Source organism: Humulus lupulus, chromosome 9 (assembly GCF_963169125.1).
Source record: "Humulus lupulus chromosome 9, drHumLupu1.1, whole genome shotgun sequence".
Classification (NCBI taxonomy): Eukaryota; Viridiplantae; Streptophyta; class Magnoliopsida; order Rosales; family Cannabaceae; genus Humulus; species Humulus lupulus.
Window position 1 is genome coordinate 181,666,422 of NC_084801.1, and position 21,546 is coordinate 181,687,967.

At 33.3% G+C, this 21,546-nt stretch overlaps 2 protein-coding genes across 4 annotated transcripts; one reads left to right on the forward strand and one right to left on the reverse strand.

Annotated features, from left to right (window-relative positions):
- The first annotated feature begins 1,486 nt into the window (after positions 1–1,486).
- Positions 1,487–4,293, forward strand: LOC133801426 (UPF0161 protein At3g09310). 3 transcript variants are annotated; one of them, XM_062239630.1, is made up of 6 exons: positions 1,487–1,621; positions 1,751–1,834; positions 2,542–2,808; positions 2,885–2,944; positions 3,791–3,931; positions 4,024–4,293. In XM_062239630.1, the coding sequence occupies exons 3-6, from the start codon at positions 2,661–2,663 to the stop codon at positions 4,080–4,082; spliced, it is 408 nt and encodes a 135-aa protein (XP_062095614.1). In that variant the 5' UTR covers positions 1,487–1,621; positions 1,751–1,834; positions 2,542–2,660; the 3' UTR covers positions 4,083–4,293. The 3 variants fall into 3 exon arrangements, with proteins under 3 accessions (XP_062095614.1, XP_062095616.1, XP_062095615.1); XM_062239632.1 differs by having other exon boundaries at positions 2,597–2,808; XM_062239631.1 differs by having other exon boundaries at positions 1,558–1,621; positions 1,797–1,834.
- A 13,053-nt stretch (positions 4,294–17,346) lies between these two features.
- LOC133801427 (oxysterol-binding protein-related protein 3A) lies at positions 17,347–21,298 on the reverse strand. The gene is made up of 10 exons (XM_062239633.1): positions 21,058–21,298; positions 20,755–20,848; positions 20,525–20,641; positions 20,371–20,443; positions 20,170–20,288; positions 19,952–20,073; positions 19,154–19,330; positions 18,711–18,855; positions 18,033–18,211; positions 17,347–17,821 (listed from the first exon to the last, which is right to left on the reverse strand). The coding sequence occupies exons 1-10, from the start codon at positions 21,153–21,155 to the stop codon at positions 17,575–17,577; spliced, it is 1,371 nt and encodes a 456-aa protein (XP_062095617.1). The 5' UTR covers positions 21,156–21,298; the 3' UTR covers positions 17,347–17,574.
- Between the last annotated feature and the right edge of the window lie 248 nt (positions 21,299–21,546).

Here is a 21,546-nt window from a genome sequence, read left to right on the forward strand (position 1 = left end):
TTTTACACGCGTACATAAAAAAAAAAAAAACAGGTACGTATGCAACATATAGTTTAAACCTTATTTTTGAAATCATAATTTATTCGGAATTTCTTAAAAATTTGTAGGATGTTTTAGATAGCTACAATGTACACCGTCATATGAAAAAAATTTGGGATTATATCTATTCAGGCACCGAAAATAGAAAAATGATACACCGGTATTATCAAAAAAGTGACTGCATTCGAATTATATCTACCTTTAAATCTCAATCCTCCATCATATCCAAAGGCAAAAAATGATCTTCTTTTTCATTTATCTATCTTCTTATAAGCTTGCAATGACTTTTAATATTATATCAACATTTAATTATACTAGTAACACTTTAGAATACTTTTATTGGATACTCTTCTTTATTTTTCAAAATATTTTACTAAAACACTACTTTATTTATTTTATCTCAAACTTTTACTTTATATCATACATCAATTTCTCTATATCATGTAAATATTATATTTTTAATATATTTTATTCATTTGAAATATTTTCTTATTTTCTCAAACCATTAATATTGTAATATTATTATAGTATACATTATTTATATATTACATAAAGTATATGTAATTAGTAATCAAATTAAATTAAAAAATAGTATGCAATTTGTGTGAGAAATTCGTTGGTATCAGAGCCATAATATATTAAAAATTATTTTTTTGATGTGCCCTATTTATATGGAGAAATATATATCATATTTGTAAATATGAAAAAAAAACTTATAAATATATATCCAAATATATAAAGAGAGATAAAGAAAGAAAGAGAGTAAGTGAATAATAAATATGTGATGAAATAAAAAAATTAAAATATTTTTGAAAGAGCCTAAAGTTTAGCTATATGTGGAGATGTACTATTCATGAGGTAATATATTAATGTATTATAGCTCATTCAATGGATATGCATTTTAAGATATGCATTTTAAGAATTTTGAGCTATATTTTAACTAAGTAATTATTTTAGTTCTTCCAATGATAGCGCTCTTATGGAGATTCTCTTATCACTTTTATATATGTCTACTATGTATTATATAATTAATAATGAATTCTTCCATAAAATTATACAAATATATATATTTTTTGTTATAACTATTAATTTAAGTATATTTTAGTGCTTTGACTATTTAAATTTTTTATAATTTATTAAAAACAAAATCTTACATATTTTCATAAGATTAATTAACAACTAAGAAGACAACTACTTTTTCTAAATACTAAATATATTTTCATAAATATAGAATTAATTATTTTTCATGATAAAATATTTAATAAAATAAATTTATTGAAAATAATCATAATATCTTAAAACCTATAAATATAAAATACTAGATAGAAAAAGAGAGAATTATTCTAACCAAACTAGTATATTTAAAATGTTATATCATCTCTAATATAATTTAAATTTTGAAAGATTATTTATTTAAACATTTAAAAGAGAGAGAGAGAGGGGGGGCATTTCAGTAAATTGGTATTGGATGTTGTCAAGGGTATAAATGACATTTTATAAAAGAGAAAAAGGTTTGGGATAAGCTTAAGCTAAGACTCTCCTCCACCGGCCCGGACTCCCATCATCAGTACCCAAAACTCAGGTGAGTTCTTCTATCTTTGGATTCTATCTATGTTTTGAGAATTAATAGTATAATATAATACAATATATTTGAAAAATATAATCGAATTTGTACTCGTTATTTTCTTCTCTTAATCAATTTTTTTTTCAGTTTGAGGCTGAAACTGTTCTTCTTCTTCTTCTTCTTCCTCTGCTAGCTAGGGCACAATTATATATTCTCCATTATTCACTTCAGGTACCTTACTTCTTTAATATTTATTTTGCTTACTGCCCCCTCAACAACACATTAATTTTGATTACTAGAGATAGCAGTCACAAAAGAGTTTACATTTCATCTGTTCAAACTGTTGTTTGGCAAAGATTGTAAATTTATATTATAATGTTGGTAATAATCAAATTAAAAAAAAAATCAAAATTTGTATCAGTCTTTTAGGTATGCCCAGTACAAATGAATTTTTTTTTTTTTTTCTCAGTCGTTTGAATCATTCATCTCACTGTGAAATTCGGATTAATAATAATAATAACACAGTGAAAATGAGTTTATATTTATTTTTTAGAATATGAAAAAAAAAAAAAAAGGAAAATGTGAACATAAATTGATAAAAATATATATTATATATTAATTTACAGTTTAATAAATATAATATTTTTTTACAATATTACTAGCACTCAGTATATATAAATTTACATTAAAAAAGTTGGCAATTCTTAAGAAAGGCACACTTTGGTAAGGTAATGTCTTGTTTTAGACAAATTAATTTTGACTCTAGTTAGTTTTTTTTACAACAGTGTTCATTATAGTTATAGTAAGTTTTTTATATAATTTCAAAATAATTTAAATAATTTATGATGTTAAAATTATGATTAAATAATTTTTTTTTTATACGAGTGAACTTTATTATCGATATTATAAATTATACAAATATTTATGAAATTTTGCAGAGTCCTGCTAGCCATGACTATAATGAATATTGTCGATAAAAATTAACCCTACTAGAAGGGTTCACAATTTGAAGAACAAGCTTAAGATAGTATAGGCGAGTGTGTCGTGTGGTGTGAAGATGGCTGTAGCAGTATCGTTTAACTGCTACAAATCTCTGTCGTTTAATTCGGTCAGCTATCCAAAACGACATCTATTGACTCCTCACCGTTGTCGTTTGGTGGTTATAGGATGTAGCAGGGAAGAAGATTCAATTTCAGTTTCACAAGGTCCTCCTCCTAATATTTCTTTCTTTTATTATTATTTTTATGATCTAAACTAATACTATTAAAATCATATTATTAGATAAGGAAGTGGACAACTTGGGTGTTAAAGCTGCATTATGTGTATTGAAATTCTACAAAAGTAAGTTTGATTTAATTTTTAATGAGTAATTTATATATATTTAGGACAATTCTCGTTAAGGGGTTTCACTTTAAACCTTATTGGTGAGACTTTTCAGTGTTTTCGACCCGTGAACAGTTTTTAACACAATTTTTTTTATGATCGTGTATATTGTAGTTGTTTAGAGTCTCTTGCAAATTTTTAGAAAATTCTGAATAGTTTACAGTACCGAAAACTAGGTTTAAACATGTTGTTTTCTACATGTATAAAAAAAATTAGTCACGCGTGTAACAACATGTTTGAACTTAGTTTTTGATACTGTAAACTATTCAGAATTTTCTGAAAATGCGCAGGATGCTCTAAATAACTACAATATACACGGCCATAAAAAAAGTCGCACCGAAAACTATTCACAGGTCGTGAACACTGAGAGCTCCACTGGTAGGACTTAAAGTGAAGCCCCTTTAGTAGAATTGTCCCCCGTAAACAGTTTTCGGTACGATTTTTTTTATGACTGTGTATATTGTACTTGTTTAGAGCATCCTGCAAATTTTCAGAAAATTCCGAATAGTTTACAGTACCGAAAATTAGGTTCAAACATGTTGCTTTCCACTCGCATAAAAAAAAATTAGTCACATGTGCAACAACATATTTGAACCTAGTTTTCGGTACTGTAAATTATTCGGAATTTTCTAAAAATCACGCTGATGCTCTAAATAGTTACAATATACACTGTCAAAAAAAAAATCACGTCGAAAACTGTTCAAAAATCAAGAACACTAAGAATCCTATCGATAGGGCTTAAAGTAAAACCCCTATAATAAAATTATCCAATATTTATATTTATTTATGAAAAAATAAAAACAGGTGAAATATCACCAATGTTGCCGAAAAGTTGTCGTTTTGTACCAACGTGTAGTGAGTATTCAATGGAAGCTTACAAGAAATATGGGTTCGTTAAGGGTAGTGTTTTGACCACTTGGCGTATTTGTCGTTGTAATCCTCTTGGTAATTAATTATTCTTTCTTCTTAATCTTAATCTTAATCTTTTTTGGCGTTTTAATAATTATTTTAACAAATTTATTTATTTATTTGGTTAGGTGGATCTGGATTTGATCCTCCAAGGTGGTTCGATGAGACAAGTTTACCTGAAGAATAAGAAAAAAAAAATTAATAGAAAGAAGAATGAGTAATGTGCATATGTTATATTTTTGCATTTACTCACTTTTGCAATCATTACTTTTTTTTTTACTTATAATATGAATGGTCGGATATTAAACTTGAATTTCTTGTCTTCAAAGGCAAATATATATGATTTGTTGTTCAAGCAAAAAAACAAAAGTCAAATATGTATATATTTATAATGGAAATTAACTTATATCCTACTTATGTTTTTACTAAGTATTATTTTAGTACTTTTTTATTTTCAATAATGTTTATATGATACCCTGTATTTTAAAATTATACATATTTGATACCCTAGACTCAGATTTGATAGATAAAATTTTGTCAATATGATCAAACTATCATCAGTTATATGTAATTACTTAATTAAATTTAAATTTGGAACTTACATAATGGACAGTAGTTTGATTAAATTGGTAAAATTTTATTAATTAAATTTGAGTTTAGGATACCAAATATGTACGATTTTAAAATATAGGATACCATATGAGCATTATTGAAAACAGAGGATACCAAAATGATACTTTGCAAAAACACAAAGTACCAAATGATTAACTACCCATTTCTAATGGGAAATTTGATAAATCATGCTTACATTAGCTTAATAATTAAAATTTGAATCAAAGTTAACTACCATATGATACAAATGCTCATCTTTCATTTAATACCAAAAATACCCCTCTCATAACAAAATCCCATACCTTTCCTCTCTATTCTCCCTCTTCCTCTCTACCTTTTTTCACCATACATTCTCTCTCACTCTCTCTTCACCATACGTATTACACAAGATTTTCATACTAAAATCTTGTAAGAAAGATACACATTCGGACATTGTGGATTGTTGGAGGAGAAACACCAAGCTTTATGTTATTTTTGCGGGAATATACTCATTTGGTACCCTATGTTTTTGCAAAATATCATTTTGGTACCCTCTGTTTTCAATAATGCTCATATGGTACCCTGTATTTTAAAATTGTACATATTTGGTACCCTAAACTCAGATTTGATAGATAAAATTTTGTCAATTTAATCAAACTGCTGTCAATTATGTAAGTTACAAATTTAAATTTATTTACATAATTACATATAACTGATGACAGTTTGATCATATTGACAAAATTTTATCTATCAAATCTGAGTTTAGGGTACCAAATATGTACGATTTTAAAATACAGGGTACCATATGAGCATTATTGAAAACAGAGGGTACAAAAATGATACTTTGCAAAAACACAGGGTACCAAATGAGTATATTCCATATTTTTGCTCATAGTGAAGAGATTAAATGGTTAAGTGATTTTCTTTGATTCTTGTTGTTGTTGGTTGTTTTTATGATTTAGAATGCTGTTTAGATGTTGGATCTGTAGTTTGTTGGTATTTTTTGCTGTTTTTTGGGTGAAAATCGTGTTCTGTGAAAATCTGCATTTTTTTTTTGTTCCTTGAGTTTTTTTTCGAAATGCCCGATAGAGGCCCGATTCGGGCACGATAGTTGTTGAGTTTCAAGGTTAGGGATGAAGGTCCGATGGCAACCCGATGGTTGCTCGATAGTTTTGGTTACCCGATGGTCATAAAGGTCCGATGGCTACCCGATGGTTGCCCGATTATTATTTTGAATCTATACGCCCTTTAAGTATGATAATGGTTCGATAATAGTCCGATATATGCCCAATTTTTGTTTTTAAGCTACTGCGGACCTAATAGTACGATGGTACCCGATACTTGCCCGATATTAGTTGTTTTAAGTGATCAAAAACATAAATAAAACTTTGCCCGATATGACCCGATACTGGTACGATGCTAAAAAATGACGAACTAAATTTCGATATTTTGTTGCCATTTACTGATTTTTTTTTCTTTGTACATGATAGGGTCAACTTTGTTCGCGTACTTGATGTATAATGGTGTTTGGGAGCGTGAAGGTAGAGATTGGGTTTTTAATGGAGCCGAAAATTTAACGTTGGAGTTGGAGAAGGACATAACTTACTCACAACTTGTTGAACTTTTGTACTCAGAGCTGGAAGTTGACAAAGTGCAGTATGACCTGAAATTAGAAGTGAATTATAAGTACATGAAAGGGTTAATGTATCGGCCTGAACTTATAAGGAATGACAAGGGTGTAAGCTTATATTTGTCAATGTTTTTGAAGAAGTCAGATGAATTTGTTCCCCTTTTTGTGACTTTGGTGGAGAAGGATATCATTGTTGATCGTAATCCTCCACCAAGTACTGTTAAGGATACTCGTAGTGAGGTTGGGACTTATGTTCCAGAAACAAATCCAGAGGTGCTGGTAGCCACTGCTGTACCTGAATCAAACCCTTTCATACCGACAGTTGATCATGTAGCACAGATGCCATTTCATGATGATTTTCCTGATTGTCCTGACCCTGAAGATGATTTTGAGGGTAATGACGATTTTCCTGGTTATCCTGAACCTGATGTTGATTTTGATTGCAATGATGATGTAAGAGACAACCAAGAAACAGAGGTCCGTTCTCAAGCTTTGAACCTGAGTCCACTGTCGTACCAAATACTGAGGCAAACATGTAGAAGTGGACCCCGTAGAGAAGATCACCAAACACCTGGTACTAGTAGTAGTCGTCCAGACGGAACAAATGATGCTAGAGAATTTAGTGATCCACTCTCTTCTTCGACATATTATAGTAAATTCAAAGCTCAGATGTTTACAAGAGAAGACATTGAGGATAATAGTCACTATATATCTATGGGTGGCACATCGGGCGGGGAGATTCATTTAGGAAAGTTTTTCAGAGACAAGGAACATTTAAAGAAGGTTGGTGGCTTGTTTGCAATGAAGAAGGGATTCAACTTTATAGTTAAGAAGTCTGGTACTGATATTTGGTACATTACATGCAAGGATCCTAATTGTGAGTGGAGGTTAAGAGGGAAGAAGAAGCAACTTTCTAACATGTTCGAGGTGACAGCATTTGAAAATGTACACACATGTTCCCTCGATGTTCGAAAAAAAGATAACTGTCAAGCATCACCTTTGGTAGTTGCCGAACTGATCAAGGATAAATTTTCAGTTAACGGTTCAGATTATTTAGCCTCCAAAATAAGAGAAGATATGAAGAATTCTTACGGGATCGAAATGAGTTATGAGAAGGCTTGGAGATGCAGAGAGAAGGCACTCCACATAGTTAGGGGTACGCCTGAAGCTTCATATTCGAAGTTACCTGGGTACTTGCACATGCTGCAGTTGAACAATCCCGATTCCATTACTGATTTCAAGGTAGACGAGGGTCGCTTCAAGTATTGCTTTTTTTCTCTGGGTGCTTGTAGGCGGGGATTCAAGTTTTGTCGACCTGTTATATGTATTGATGGGTCCTTCTTGAAAACTAGGTATGGTGGCCAAATGTTGTGTGCCGTGGCATTGGATTCAGACAGCCACATATTTCTGATTGCTTTCGCAATAGTTGACAGCGAGAACCACGACTCTTGGACCTATTTCATGAGGAAGTTGAAACAAGCGATTGGTGATGTTGAGAACTTAGCATTCGTATCGGATAGGCATCAAAGCATTGTTCATGCTTTGGAACTTGTGTTCCCTGATGCACACCACGGCGCATGCTACCACCACATTATTATGAACGTGGCTAGCAAGTTCAAGACCGATTGCTTCACGGATCATATTTACAGTTGTGCATACTCGTATAAGAAGACAGATTTTGAAAGAGAATTTGAGAATATAAAAGCAATGGATGTTGCTGTTGCACTATATCTTGAGGGCATTGGATTTGAAAGATGGGTTCGTGCGTACTTTCTAGGGGACCGTCATAATGTAATGACAAGTAATTGAGCTTAAAGTTTCAACAGCAAAACTAAGGACGCAAGAGCCTTCCCGACCACTGCTTTTGTTGAATTCATCAGGTTTACTATTCAAACATGGTTTGCTACTCGAAAGGAAAACGCTGAAAAGTGTAGCACGACTCTATCACCAGTTATGGAGGGGGACCTGTCATGTCAATTTGAGAAATCTCGGTTCTTAAGCGTCGACAGAGCTGGACCTTATACATTTAATGTCCACCCTAGAGGAACAGTTCAGAGCGGTGGTATAGTTGATTTGGAGGCACGAACATGCAGTTGCGGCCTATTCCAAATCATGAAGATTCCTTGTCCACATGCATGTGCTGCTGCTCAAGAACGAAATATTAGCATGTACTCATTGTGCTCTCAATATTACACAAGAGAGTGTTGGAAGAGCACATATGAGGGGACAATTATGCCAGTTGGTGATGAGGATGATTGGGAATTGCCTGAAGACATTAGGAACATCCAAGTTGGAGTACCGATTGAGAAGAAACCTGTAGGCCGACCGAAGAAGCAAAAGGTCGGACGAATTAGGAAAAATCGATATCCTTCTAATGGAGACAAGGCTGTGATACAACGATGTTGTAGCAAGTGTGGTGGTAAAGGGCACAACAAAGCGTCTTGCAAGTACTGAGGTTAAATTGTTTTGTTTGTATTCTAGTTGACCTATTATGTTTTATTTCTACTTGAACTAGTAATATTTGTTATGTGCTGGATTTTGCAGGTTTTTTTCTGTTTTTTTCTCCATTATGAAACTCTTAAATATGTAATAATTCATTGTTGATCCGATAGTGCACGATGTCGGTACGACAATGTATGATATCGTTTGTTGTATGATTATTTAAATGTATCATACGATATGGTACGACGTTGTTTGATGTAGTACGATAGTTAATGTACGAAATTAGGGCACGATAATGTACGATATTGGTCCGATTGTGTCATGACAATGAACTTTTTTTATTTAGTACGATAGTGGTACGATGGTGTGGTTTCAGTACAGTTTCGTGAAATTTGTTAGACATGTGAGGGTACGATAAAGTACGATAGTGATCGATGATAGTACGATTGCAAAGATTAAAAACATTAAAATGTAGTAATTACAAAAAGAGCAATAAAAAAAATTATACAATTCAAAAAAATTAAGACCGTTCAAATTAAGTTTTGGTAGAATAAGTTTACACACCACCTTTGCGTAAAAAATTTCATATTATTGTCAGTTACATTATCAAATGGTAGTTGTAGAAGCTTATGTTCAATATGCTCAATTACGTAACATCCGCAATCCCCACTGCATTAGAAAATAAATAATAATTTAATAAAGTTTTGTAATTAAGAAATAATAATTAATATGTGATATTTAATAAAGTTCACCTGGATTTTTTTTGCGGTACGACTTCACGTGGACTGAGTTTCCAATAGAAGGGTCTGACATGGCTCTCTGATGCTGTCAACTGAGGCGCGAGTATAACGTCATGGTTCTCAAATAAACCGGACTGTCGCAAGACCGACGGGAAAATGTTACACCAGTCAACCATCAAACTGATCAAATCGTTTTCGGAAATTGTTCCAATACTGGAGTCAAAGATGTTGAACATCCACCCATTCAGGTCTGCCTCTACAGCTACCCAATGAAATTGGTATTTCAAGAAGAAGGCAAAATAAATGAACTCCTTGTTCTGCCAACTCGGTAAGAACTGGACTGCATCACCCCTAACCAGGTCCAATATACTGTCATCCCAACTAAAGCTAGAGTAGTCAGAATCTGGAAAAGCGTCCCACTGAGCCTTCAATGATTCGGGAAAAATTGTAGGCATAACAACACAGTTCTGAGAGTACACCTCAGGATAAAATTGTAGATGCCTCCTCATGAGATGGAATGCTACATCTAAATGCTACATTAAAAGAAAATTAAGTCAGTAACCACATTATCGTACCAAAATAAATAAACAAAAAACTATCAGACATGAATATAGTAACTATCGTACGCCAATCGTACCATAATCGTACCCCAATCGTACATGAATATAGTAACTAAATAACAACAATAAAACCTTCTATCGTACCCCTATCGTGCTAATGTCGTACCATCATCGTACCTTTATGGCAAAAACTACAGTATTATACACCATCGTACCCACTAGCGTCCCACTGTCGTACCATCATCGTACCATTGACAAAGTAAGTTAACAATTTGAAACTAACTATTATCGTACTACCATCGTACCTATATCGTCCCACTACAAATTCTAAAATTACGATGTTATAGTAACTACTTAACAAATTCTATCGTACCCCTATCGTGCTAATGTTGTACCATCATCATACCCGTTATGGAAATAACTACAGTATTGCACATTATCGTACCCACTATCATAATACCGTCGTACCAAATCGTACCATTGACAATATAAACAGTTTATAATTTGACACTTATATTTATCGTACTACCATCGTACACCAATCGTACCTATATCGTACCACTACATATAGAAACATTTAAATAAATTTTCAACATTCTTTAATTATGAAGTTATAGAAAACTTACAGAGTCAGAAAGCCATGTCCTCGAAGTATGCAGTTTCAGGAACCAAGCAGCATCGTGTGTCCCTGAGAAGCATTCCCTCGGATATTTATTCCCAATGGTGCCAAGCAACCACTTGTGAAAGGTCATAAGTAATTTACCATCAACAACCCTCAATGGATCCACATTCACTACTATCTTCGATTTCTTATTCCTTTTCTTCATTGCAGTGTACTCATCGAACCACCTAGGCCTCTTTCTTTCTCTCCTCTTCTCTGGTGCTGGTGGAGCTATGTCTAAGAATTGTACTTCAGAATCTTTAGTATCTCCGATTACAGTAATTTGCATATCCTCTGGTGTGCGAAAAATGTGATCATCTACATCATTAGGTCCGTAATCGTTAGGGAGAATGTCTTCATCTACAGGAGACTGAGGGCCTTCTTCAGTGGACTGAGGGTGTGGATCTGGAGCCGGCCTACTAAGATCTTCGATCATTGTCATCAGCTTCTGCAATTGACCCAAGATCTCGGACTGACTTTTAATAAGGGCACTTTGTTGCCCTTCAACCTTTTCCAACCTGGTCAAAATCATAGAGTAGTCTGGTTGCTTAGCTTGGGAGGAGGTGCTGGCATGAGGTGCTGATGGGGGAACCTCAGGTGCCTTAGGTGCTGGAGGTGGTGGAACCTCCTTAAAAATATTTGCTGCTTCTGCTTGCTCAGCTAACTTTTCAGCAAGCTTTTCAGCCTGGCTCTGTAAGGCTTCCTGTGTAGGCTGTCCATCGGCACCCACCTGTAGTTCCTCTAACCCCATGTCCACATACAATGGGGCTTCATTGTCTGTAAGGGTCCTCACATACTGTTCTTCAGCAGGTCAGGCGCACAAGTAAGGGTATACTGTCAACTGCCACAAAAAACAATGAATATTTAGATTGGAAAGTAAAACAATATAAAAAATAAGTAATTGTCATCGGTGAACAATGGTAACCTATCGTACCCATATCATGCAATTATCGTACCCATAACATAACAATATCGTACCCATATTGAACCAATATTGTACTACTATCGTGCCCAAATCGTACCCCTAACGTAAAGGAGAATTACTTGCTAACTATCGTACCATCATCGTACCAATATCGTACCTCTACAACAAATAACTACATTAAAAAGAATACATATCGTACCCCTATCGGACCATCATCGTACCAAATCGTACCCTTAGCCAGTTTTCAAACAATTGACAAAAAACCACAAAATAACCCCACAATCGTACTCAAATCGTACCCTATCGTATTCCTATCGTGCAGTACCCATAGAACTGCATATCTAGAAAAAAATATAGAACATTCAAAATATTTAAAAAGTAAAGTAAAAGCTCACCTTTTTGGCAAACAATTTAATAAGTTGCTCTTTGTGTGTCTCTACTTTCTCCTTGCTCTGCCAGTTGATCATTCTTGGAATGCCTTGGCCCAATCTCACAGTATAATCTTGACCCAACTCAATGATGGACTCAAAAGCCCAATACTGCAATGCTGCAGCATACCCATAAATAGAGTACTTGGCCTCCTTCTGAGTCTTTCCTTTCTCAATCTTCTTCTGTAAATGCTTCTTCATTTCTACAAAGTCTTTTTGACAAGTTTGTAACAACTTCTGGTATGATATCTTCCCCCACGGGTACTGGAAAAAAAAGTCAACGTCATCTACCATCTTCAGCATGTTAGTCCAAACCATCAACTTCTCCTCACGACCTTTCAAAACACTATCTACTAATAAACACAAACCCATCTTGTACACATCATCAACTATTTGACAACTCTCAAAAGTTTTGCGCAATTGCCCTATGCTCACTGGGGAATGACCATTGAAGTGCTAAAAAATCAACCGATCCGAAGTGGTCTTTGCTTTAATCTCAGCTTCAGACGGTCCGGCCTCGAAATTTAAACTAGTAACTAAAGCGAATTCCAATTGGCTAAATCTACATCGTTTTTTCCCAATATAAAACTGGACTTCGTCAGTCTTCTCCCCTCTGAATTTGTGCAACAACAGCTGATGGACTAAGGCACCAGAAAAATTTAATGGTTCCGCCATGAAGAATTGTTTGAAAGGGGATTCCTTCACCTTATCCAATAAACCACACTCAGTAAATTTTGCTTTAATCTTTGCAAAGTACCAACTGCCGCGCCAAGTGATACGTCCTGTAAAATGTTCTTCTACTGGAACTATCAGTTGTGGAAGTCTTAAATTCTGCATAAAACAAATAAATACCCAATTAAATAGAATAACAAAAAAAATATCAAATTTTATATTCTGCAATCTACTATCGAGCAACTATCGGACACTATCGCACCATATCGGACACCACTGAAAAAAAAATAAAAACAGGAACAACTATAACATTATCGTGCACCATCGTACCTCACATCGTACACCATCGGAAATTAAAAAAAAAACATCGGGCACGAATCGTACTCAATATCGTACCCTATCGTACATTTATCTTCAATCACAATTTATCAAAAAATACATAAACTATCGTACCAATGTTGACCTACTGTCGTACCCTATCGTACCTCTACAACAACCCAAACAATTTGTTCCCAATATCGGGCACACATCGTACCCAATATCGGGCACACATCGTACCCAATATCGTACCCTATCGTACCTTCATCTTCAACCTCAAGTTATCAGAAAACACAAAACTATCATACCAACGTCGAACCACTATCGTACCCCTATCGTACAGTCATCTTCAACCTGAAGTTATGAGAAAACACAAACACTATCGTACCCCTATCGACCCACTATCGTACCCTATCGTACCTCTCAAAAAACCCAAAAAAAAATTTAAAATTTTACGGTTTCTCAGATTTCACACAGTCAGATTTCACACAGTCAAATTCAAACAATACATACTATAACATTTTGCAATGGAAAAGAAATTGAAAAAAACACATACCCTAGACATTTTTGCGTAAGGGTGTCGGTTTGATAGTTTGCTTAAAACTTTGACAGAGGTGGTTGGGTCTCTGACGGGGTCTGGATTTTTCTTCGTCTTCAGTGGTGGTTGGGGTTTGGGTGAGTGTCGGGGTTTGGGTTAGTGTTTGGGTAAGGCTTGGTCTCCGGTGGTCTGGGTTTTCCTTCGTCGGGTGGTGGGGGTTTTTCTGACCGTCGGGTGAGGGAGAGAGATGCGTCGGGTGAGGGTGGGTGAGGGAGACAGATGCGTCGGGTAAGGGTGAGAATGGATTGCTCGATGGTTTTGTGGGAGTGAGGAGTTTTGGCAGAGAGAGGGAAAGGGAAATGGCAGGGGAAAAGTTTAGGTTTTTATGAGAGGGGTATTTTTGGTATTAAGATAAAGAAAAGCATTTGTATCATATGTGTGATAGTTAGAATCCCGTGATCCGTAAAGGAAAAGACCGGGTAAGCTGTGCAATCTCACACCGCCTGGGGAAGGTCAAGTGTAATGATTCTAAGACTGTGTAGGTATAGGACTACACAGTTGAAGATGGCTTAAATGGATTGATGGGTACTACCTATATCAGGAAGGTGCATCTTCTTTTCGGTAGCCCATCACTTGAGAACTCCATGGTTAAGCATGCTTGGCCTGGAGTAATCTAGGGATGGGTGACCTCCTGGAAAGTTTTCTCAGGGAGTGAGGACAAAGCACGCTGGAAAGACTTGTCGTGGTTTGTAGGGCCAGTCGTCATTCCAAAAAGCAGTCGTAGTGACGTGGGACGTCACAATATGGTTGTAAATTTTAGTTCAAATTTTATCAAATACTTTATCAAATTTCCCCTTATAATAGACAAAATGGACTCCATCCCATACCATAGGTGGGATGAGATTGATGAGTATAGTGATAGTTATTAATGGCTATAAAAAAAATACTTTTTTAATAACTTTTTGGAATATTTACACAAACTGCTACTGGTTTTAGTTAAAAAAAAAATTGCTCCCAAATCTTTTTAAAAAGTATCATATAGTTCTCCAAATTTTATTTTTTATCACTTAGGTCCACAAATTTACTAAATGTGTATTACATAAGTTTTTTCAATTAAAAAATAGTTTACAGAATGCATTATGGAAAACAATTTATAGCCCAGTAGAAAGTAATTTTTTTGTAATGAACGGGATCATAAATTACTTTCTGTTGTGCATTCTCTAAACCATTTTCTAACGAAAAAAATTTAATATAAATTCAAAAATTATAAAATATCATTATTATAATAATATTTAATACAAAACTACATATTTAATACTTGTATTAACATAAATTTAAATGTTATAAAATATCATTATTATAATATATATAGTATTAAATTTTATTAAAATTTTTATCATTTATATTTAAAAAAGAAAACATCTTATTTTATTTTATTACTTAATCTAACTCATATAAATATATATTCATATTAAACAAACTTTTTCTCCAATATTATGTACAAATAATATGAATGTGTAACTACATAAAAAATTAGAATAATACTTATTTTCTATCAAGAATAAACAATTTTTTTCTCCCGTCGTTAAATTGTGATTTAAATAATATCATGAATGTTTTATATCTTGAATATGGTAGTTTATGATCTAAAATGTTATCGTATTATTATTTTTTTAAAAAGCCATACACAATGTTTTGATATAATTTTTCTTTTAATATATTTTTGTCTTTCTTTTATATATAATATTATTTATTTAAAATTTATATAAAAACATAATAAAAATAATAATTATTTTTTTAAAGTAAAACTAAGCAAACGTGAATTATACATTGTTTGCACCTAGTATTTATATAAATATATATACTAGATGTACAATACATGTTTGCTTAGTTTTATTTATAGAATTTATTAATTATTTTTTATTAAATTTGTATGATTGTCATATTAATTTTAAATAAATAAACTATATAATATATAAAAAAAAATGACATAAACATATTAAAAAAATTAAATCAAAACATTATTTATGGGTTTTTTCAACAAAAAAAAAACAAAATAAATGATGAAGACGATCATGTATATGATGTTTTATCCATGTACAAATAAATGAAGGCGATTTTGGGTATATGTTGTTTTTTTTAGATAAATGTTAAAAAAAACATGTTTTTTATTTAAATATAAATGATGATTTTTTAATAAAAATATGATTAATATTATATATTATTGTTATAATAATATTTAAATTTATATTAATATAAGTATTAAATATCTAGTTTTGTATTAAATATTATTATAATAATAATATTTTATAATATTTGAATCCATATTGTTATCCCCATTTTTCTCCTTGGACATGTGGCATGACAAAATGGATCCGTGGCTCTCTCGAAGAGATCAAAGGCCTAGCCTAAGCCCAATGGGCGGGGAAGAAGAAAGTTCTAATGGCCTAGCCGTCAGTAAGCCCAATCTTATTCGATGGGTGCCACCATAACGAGGGAATCAGGAAGACCATGCGAGCCCAACTCGTCTTTCCAGTTCCAACATGAGAACACACCCTTATTAGCAATGAACCCGAGCTCTGGTAAACGATCCAAGGTCTCGGTGAATGGATCGGGACATAAGTAAATAAACCAGGCGTCCGGATTGGGCAGGATTGAACTTCCCTAACGCTGATACATTCCCAAGAAACATGGAGTTTAGTCTCCTCAACTAACCTGCAGAATAGGTTACATACAGAATGTACGCCGTTATTGGGAAACAATACTGCCACTACCCAAAATCTCCTTAGAAGCCCACACGGACCTGTCTGAGGCTACGTACTGCGATTAGCTATAAAGCATGGTTATGCCCAAGCCAGCCCAATGGGCCCTGATTAATGTGTATTATTTAGCAAAGTCATTTGTATTAAGCCTCTATTAGCGAGCAAACCATGATTATATCCTTATTGGTCCCAAATTAGGCCAGCTCAAGCTCATTGCACCCAACTGCTTATAAATAGAGTCAGTTGTGCATTGTAGAAAGGATCAGAAATTATCTTATAAGCAATTACTCTGCTAAAATTTGTAGAAAACTCCATTGTCAAATTTTTCTAAGCTTTAATACAATAGACTCGTGGACTAAGGCTCGTTAATGCCCCAACCACGTAAAAACCATGTGTGATTGTCATTACATACTTTCTTTTTAACTCTCTTATCTGTCATAATTATATTTTCTGAAAAACTCGGTAAACACATATTAATATAATTAGTAAAAAATTAAGATTATATATTATTATCATAATAATATTTTATAACATTTGAATTTATATTAATATAATTATTAAATATTTAGTGTTGTATTATATATTATTATAATAATGATATTTTATAATATTTGAATTTGAATTTGAATTTAAATTTATATTAATATAATTATTAAATATGTAGTTTTATATTAAATATTATTATAATAATGTTATTTTATAGTATTTGAGTTTATATTAATGTAATTAATAAATACCAATTTTAAATTAGTTTAAAATGTATATTCTATTAAATATTTATAATATTATGTTAAAGTTAAAAAAAAATATTTAAACTCATTTTTATTATCTACACACTTTTATATAAAGAGATATATAAATGTTTGAAATTAAAATACTAAAAAAAATAAAGAATAAACTAAATTTGAATAAAATAGAAAGAGAAATAAATATATAATAGAAAAAATAATCATGTGAAAAAAACTTAATTATGTAAAAACTTATGGCTTATTTTTTTAATTTAACTATTTATATGGAAATTTAAAAGCTATATATTTGAAAGATTAAATAAAAATAAAGTCATAGAAACAGTAACAAATGTAAATTCCCATAAAAACAAATTAAGTGCAAAAAAAATCAAGTGGTGTAACTTCTTCCACAAGTGAAAAACTGGTCAAGACTTACAAAGTTGGTATTCTTCAAAATTGATAAAATAAAATTCAGGTAATATTGAAGCTAAAAATGAGAGTTAAATCTGAACAAACAAAACAAAACTGTTTATCAAATCTCAAAAAGAAAGAGAAAAATAAAATAAAAAACTACTGCATCATGAATCATGATATCGCCTTACATTACAGCCAAATCAATAATAACAAATAAACAATTATATTACAAATGAAGACGTTCCTTTAATTTAAGATAGGGAGAAAGCTTCATGCAGATGCCAAATTTTCATATTGCCAGGGATTAAACTCAGTCAATTTGACATCAGTCACTTCATCGCTGTTTGAACTGTCTACCGCGGCGCGATGTTCAGTATACTTGCCGTTGTAGGCGTATACTTCCAAGTCTCCCCACGGCGTAGGACAGATTTCATCAGTTTGGTCAAACCATCTTGGAGTGAACTGATGACCGCTAGCCTCCCGGTTCTTCTTCTCAGCCCTCTGCCTCTCCTCAAGGCTGTGACAAAGATTAGAGGGTTAGGCATGTTTAATGCATCAAAATCATGGCCTTACCATGAAGAAGACGGCACTCGCTAACAAGATAGACTCGTGTTATCTCTAACATGTCATTTCTAACCTTGCTTGCTTAAATTTTGTACTTGTGCAATATGCATGCATTTCAACAATAGAGAAATAGAAAATTGGAAGAATGAGAGAAGAAAAATCACCTGCTCTTTTCAAATCCGGCTTTTGATAAATCACCCTTCTCTAGCGCATATCTATCAGGACGCAAGCGTGAGTCTGATGCCAATAACTTCTTTGGAGCAGTGTCAAAGCTATTTACTTTGTGTGCAAAATGTGTGTACTGATATTTGTCATTTTCTGGACCTTTGATAACTCTCCAAGCCTGTAATGCAACACCAGAATATTTTCATGAGCTTATTTTGAAAGAAAAAGATACATCTGAGAGGCTGTCACAAACAACAAAATGAAGAAGAAAAAATAGAGTCGAAGTGTGTCAATCTTCTCCAGCTTTCATTACTCAAATGGAAACACAAAAAGGTGCCATTTATAGTACCAAAAGTGAACAGCTTACATAAACTTGATAGCATTTTGTCAAAACAAACTTGACAGAGAATTTTATACAAAAGACAACCAGAAGTTGGAACTTAGCTTAGGGGGTGGGGGGAACCCCTAGCGGCAACTAATAATATTTTGAGAATCATCAGCAATATAAACAAAGATATATAAATATAAATAGAGAGAGAGGGGGGGAAGATTTGGCAGCAGTCGAATAGATAGCAAAGGTGATACAAAAGAAGATATAAAAAAGCTTATGTGCCTCTAACATTAACACTCAACAAAAGACAAACTTGTACAAGTGTTTAACCAGTGAACAAACAAACCTCTTTCAATTCAGTGCCAGGAAGTGGCTCCCCTTCCGAATCACATGGCTGATAACTCATTGACTCGTTCCATTTCCCAGTCATCAATATTTTTGGTTCCTCACTAGAATTATAAACATAGCCATCAACTTCATAGCGACCAGCACTGGAAAACAACCGACAGAGACATCAGATCAGATAAGCTGTGAAAATCAAAGAGGTCAAAATAAATGGTCATCAATACACATTTAAATAGTACATTCAAAAGCCAAAAGTAGGCTATTATTCCTATATATTGGGTTTAACAATGAAAACTATAATCTTTTTCTTTAAATTTTGATGGGCCCAGGACATACTTTATTTTTAAAATGGCTAGTGTGATCATATTAACCCGCCAGCAGGCTTCAATACATTATGTAATATAAAAGAAGCTACAAGAAGCTAGATAGTGAAGGCCATCATACCCAAACCATCCACATGGCTGAAAATATAGTACAACTTTGTCTCCAGTAGTCAAATTTGTCAGAACCATCTCCCCTGGTGCATCAATCCAAGTACGCCCAAAAATTAAGTTGTTGACTTTTGAAGGAGGAGGTACCAATTCTAGGACTACACCATCCCTTTTTAAGACTAGACGTGTTCTGCATTCAAAATATTGCAAAATACTCAAATAATTGGAGATTAAGCTTGCTCAAGAAAAATAACTATCCAAATGAATTGAAAAACTACAGCTATAATGTTTTCATTTTTATTAAAGAACCTAGTAATAATGATTAAAAAAAATATAATTAATTTTGGGTAATAAATATAATTTTGAATAAGACAAAGTCAATATCTCATCTCATATTATTAATAATTATGAATTTTTTTCCTTCTTATTTTTATTTTGTCTCTCAAATCTGAATTGGTTCGATAAAGAAATCTTGTCATTTGTATAAAATAAAAAGTTCAATTGACTCGTTAACATTACATGTCGAAATCATAAATAATGCTAAGCGACAATATGGTAATACAAGCATCAAAGAAATCTAGTTTTCTCAGACAATTGTCAACAAACTAAGAAGAGGATAAAAAATAAGCGAATGGGTCAGAGCCTTTGTCAACACTTATTTATACTAGTTACTAAGTTCATTAAATGCAAAACGTAAAGCTTTAAAAATAAAAAGTGAAAAGTAGAAAGTCCATTAATAAACAGTATAACAGAAAACGTGTAGGCATAATGGAAACAAAAGTTGACCTAAAAAGATTAAAAATCACGTTACCTTCCAACTGGATAGATATCAATTGAATTCCCGAGAAACTTGGTTTTCACCTTTGAAGTTATGTCATAAGCGAAATGCTCATTTTCGGCATGTGCAGCGCCAATTGGGGGGTGATGACTAACCTGAAAGAATACCGATGGGCTATGAAATTTAACTACTATTACAAAAACATATTAGAGGCTCATTTGAAAAAGAGAGTACACTTCCTTTAAACACACCTGTTCTGAAATGAATGTGATGCCGTGATAATTAGCCAGCTCGTAAGTCTCACCAAGGATTGGATTAAATGGCTTCCATGTTCGATTAAAGGCAGTATAAACAGATATAAACCACGAGGCTGCATCCAACAATCTTAAGTTAGTAGCGGTAAAATGCATGCATAGGCAGAAAAAAGCAAGTAGACAGAGGGACATTCTTACCAGAATACATCATTCTCATATAAGGATCCTCACTTTTATCTGCTAGTTCTAAGAGATGGGCATACTCCATCAGCTGTGACAAAATTATTTATCAGATCCTTTAGAAAATCACATTACCAAAGTAGTTCAATTACAGAAAAGCAACAACACTAACCTCTGACATTTTCTGCAGCATAGACATGGGCTCAAAAATAAGCACTGGGAGGGTTACCATTGATGTGACATCAGATCCTATATACTTCTGCATCATCTTCCAGTAACTATCTCGATCCTACCAAAACAAGTAAAATAACTCAATTGTTGAGTTTAAGTCTGACTAAAACAATTAACCACATAAAGAACCAATTGAACACAAAATCAACAAATAGATTACAACAGTATTACCTCCTGTTTCCATCTCCCTTTCGTTGCTTCCTCTTCAACATCCTCGGTCCCACCTTCTGGGTTAATCACTTCAAGCCCTTCATAACCCATTAAACTGGGCCATAAACAAAAGGAATAAAGTGTCAACAAACTAGAGCTTAATCCTAAGTAATTAGAACTGCCCAATCGAAAAGGCCATATCCATTCAAATACATTACCATACAGATCTCCAAATTAGAAAGAAATGCATCGAATTGAATAAAAAAAATCATAAAGATCATAAGCTAATTTGTGACAATCAGATAGAAATGGAATTTTACATACCCAGTGACTGATTTGGACATTGCGCTACCGAAGTTGGACAGACCGGAAGCGATCGAGGCGAAGAAACCCCCGCTTTGTTTCGGATCCTTTGGTGCCATAGCTGATGGATCGTGAAGAACCTGAACCTGAACCTGAACCAGAACCAGAGCGATCGAGAGAGAGAGAGAAAGAGAGAGTTCAAACTTCAAATCGAGAAAAATGAAGAATTTAAAAAAGGAAAATTGAGAATTAGGGATTTCATTTTAATATTTCAATTTTATATATTTTAAAAAATAAGAAGAAAGAACAGCGAATGAGAGTAGTGGGTTTCGTTGGCGGTTCTTGGATTTGAAGTCCAATCTATAGCCACGCGCATAAGGAAGCGCGTGCTCTTAAATAATAATATTCTAGAGTGGCGGCTACTGCTAATAGCGAAGAATTTGGTTTGTGATTGGCTTAGCCGGCCAAGCCTACTCTCTCTCTCACGCGTTTTGGCTTTTGGAATCTTCA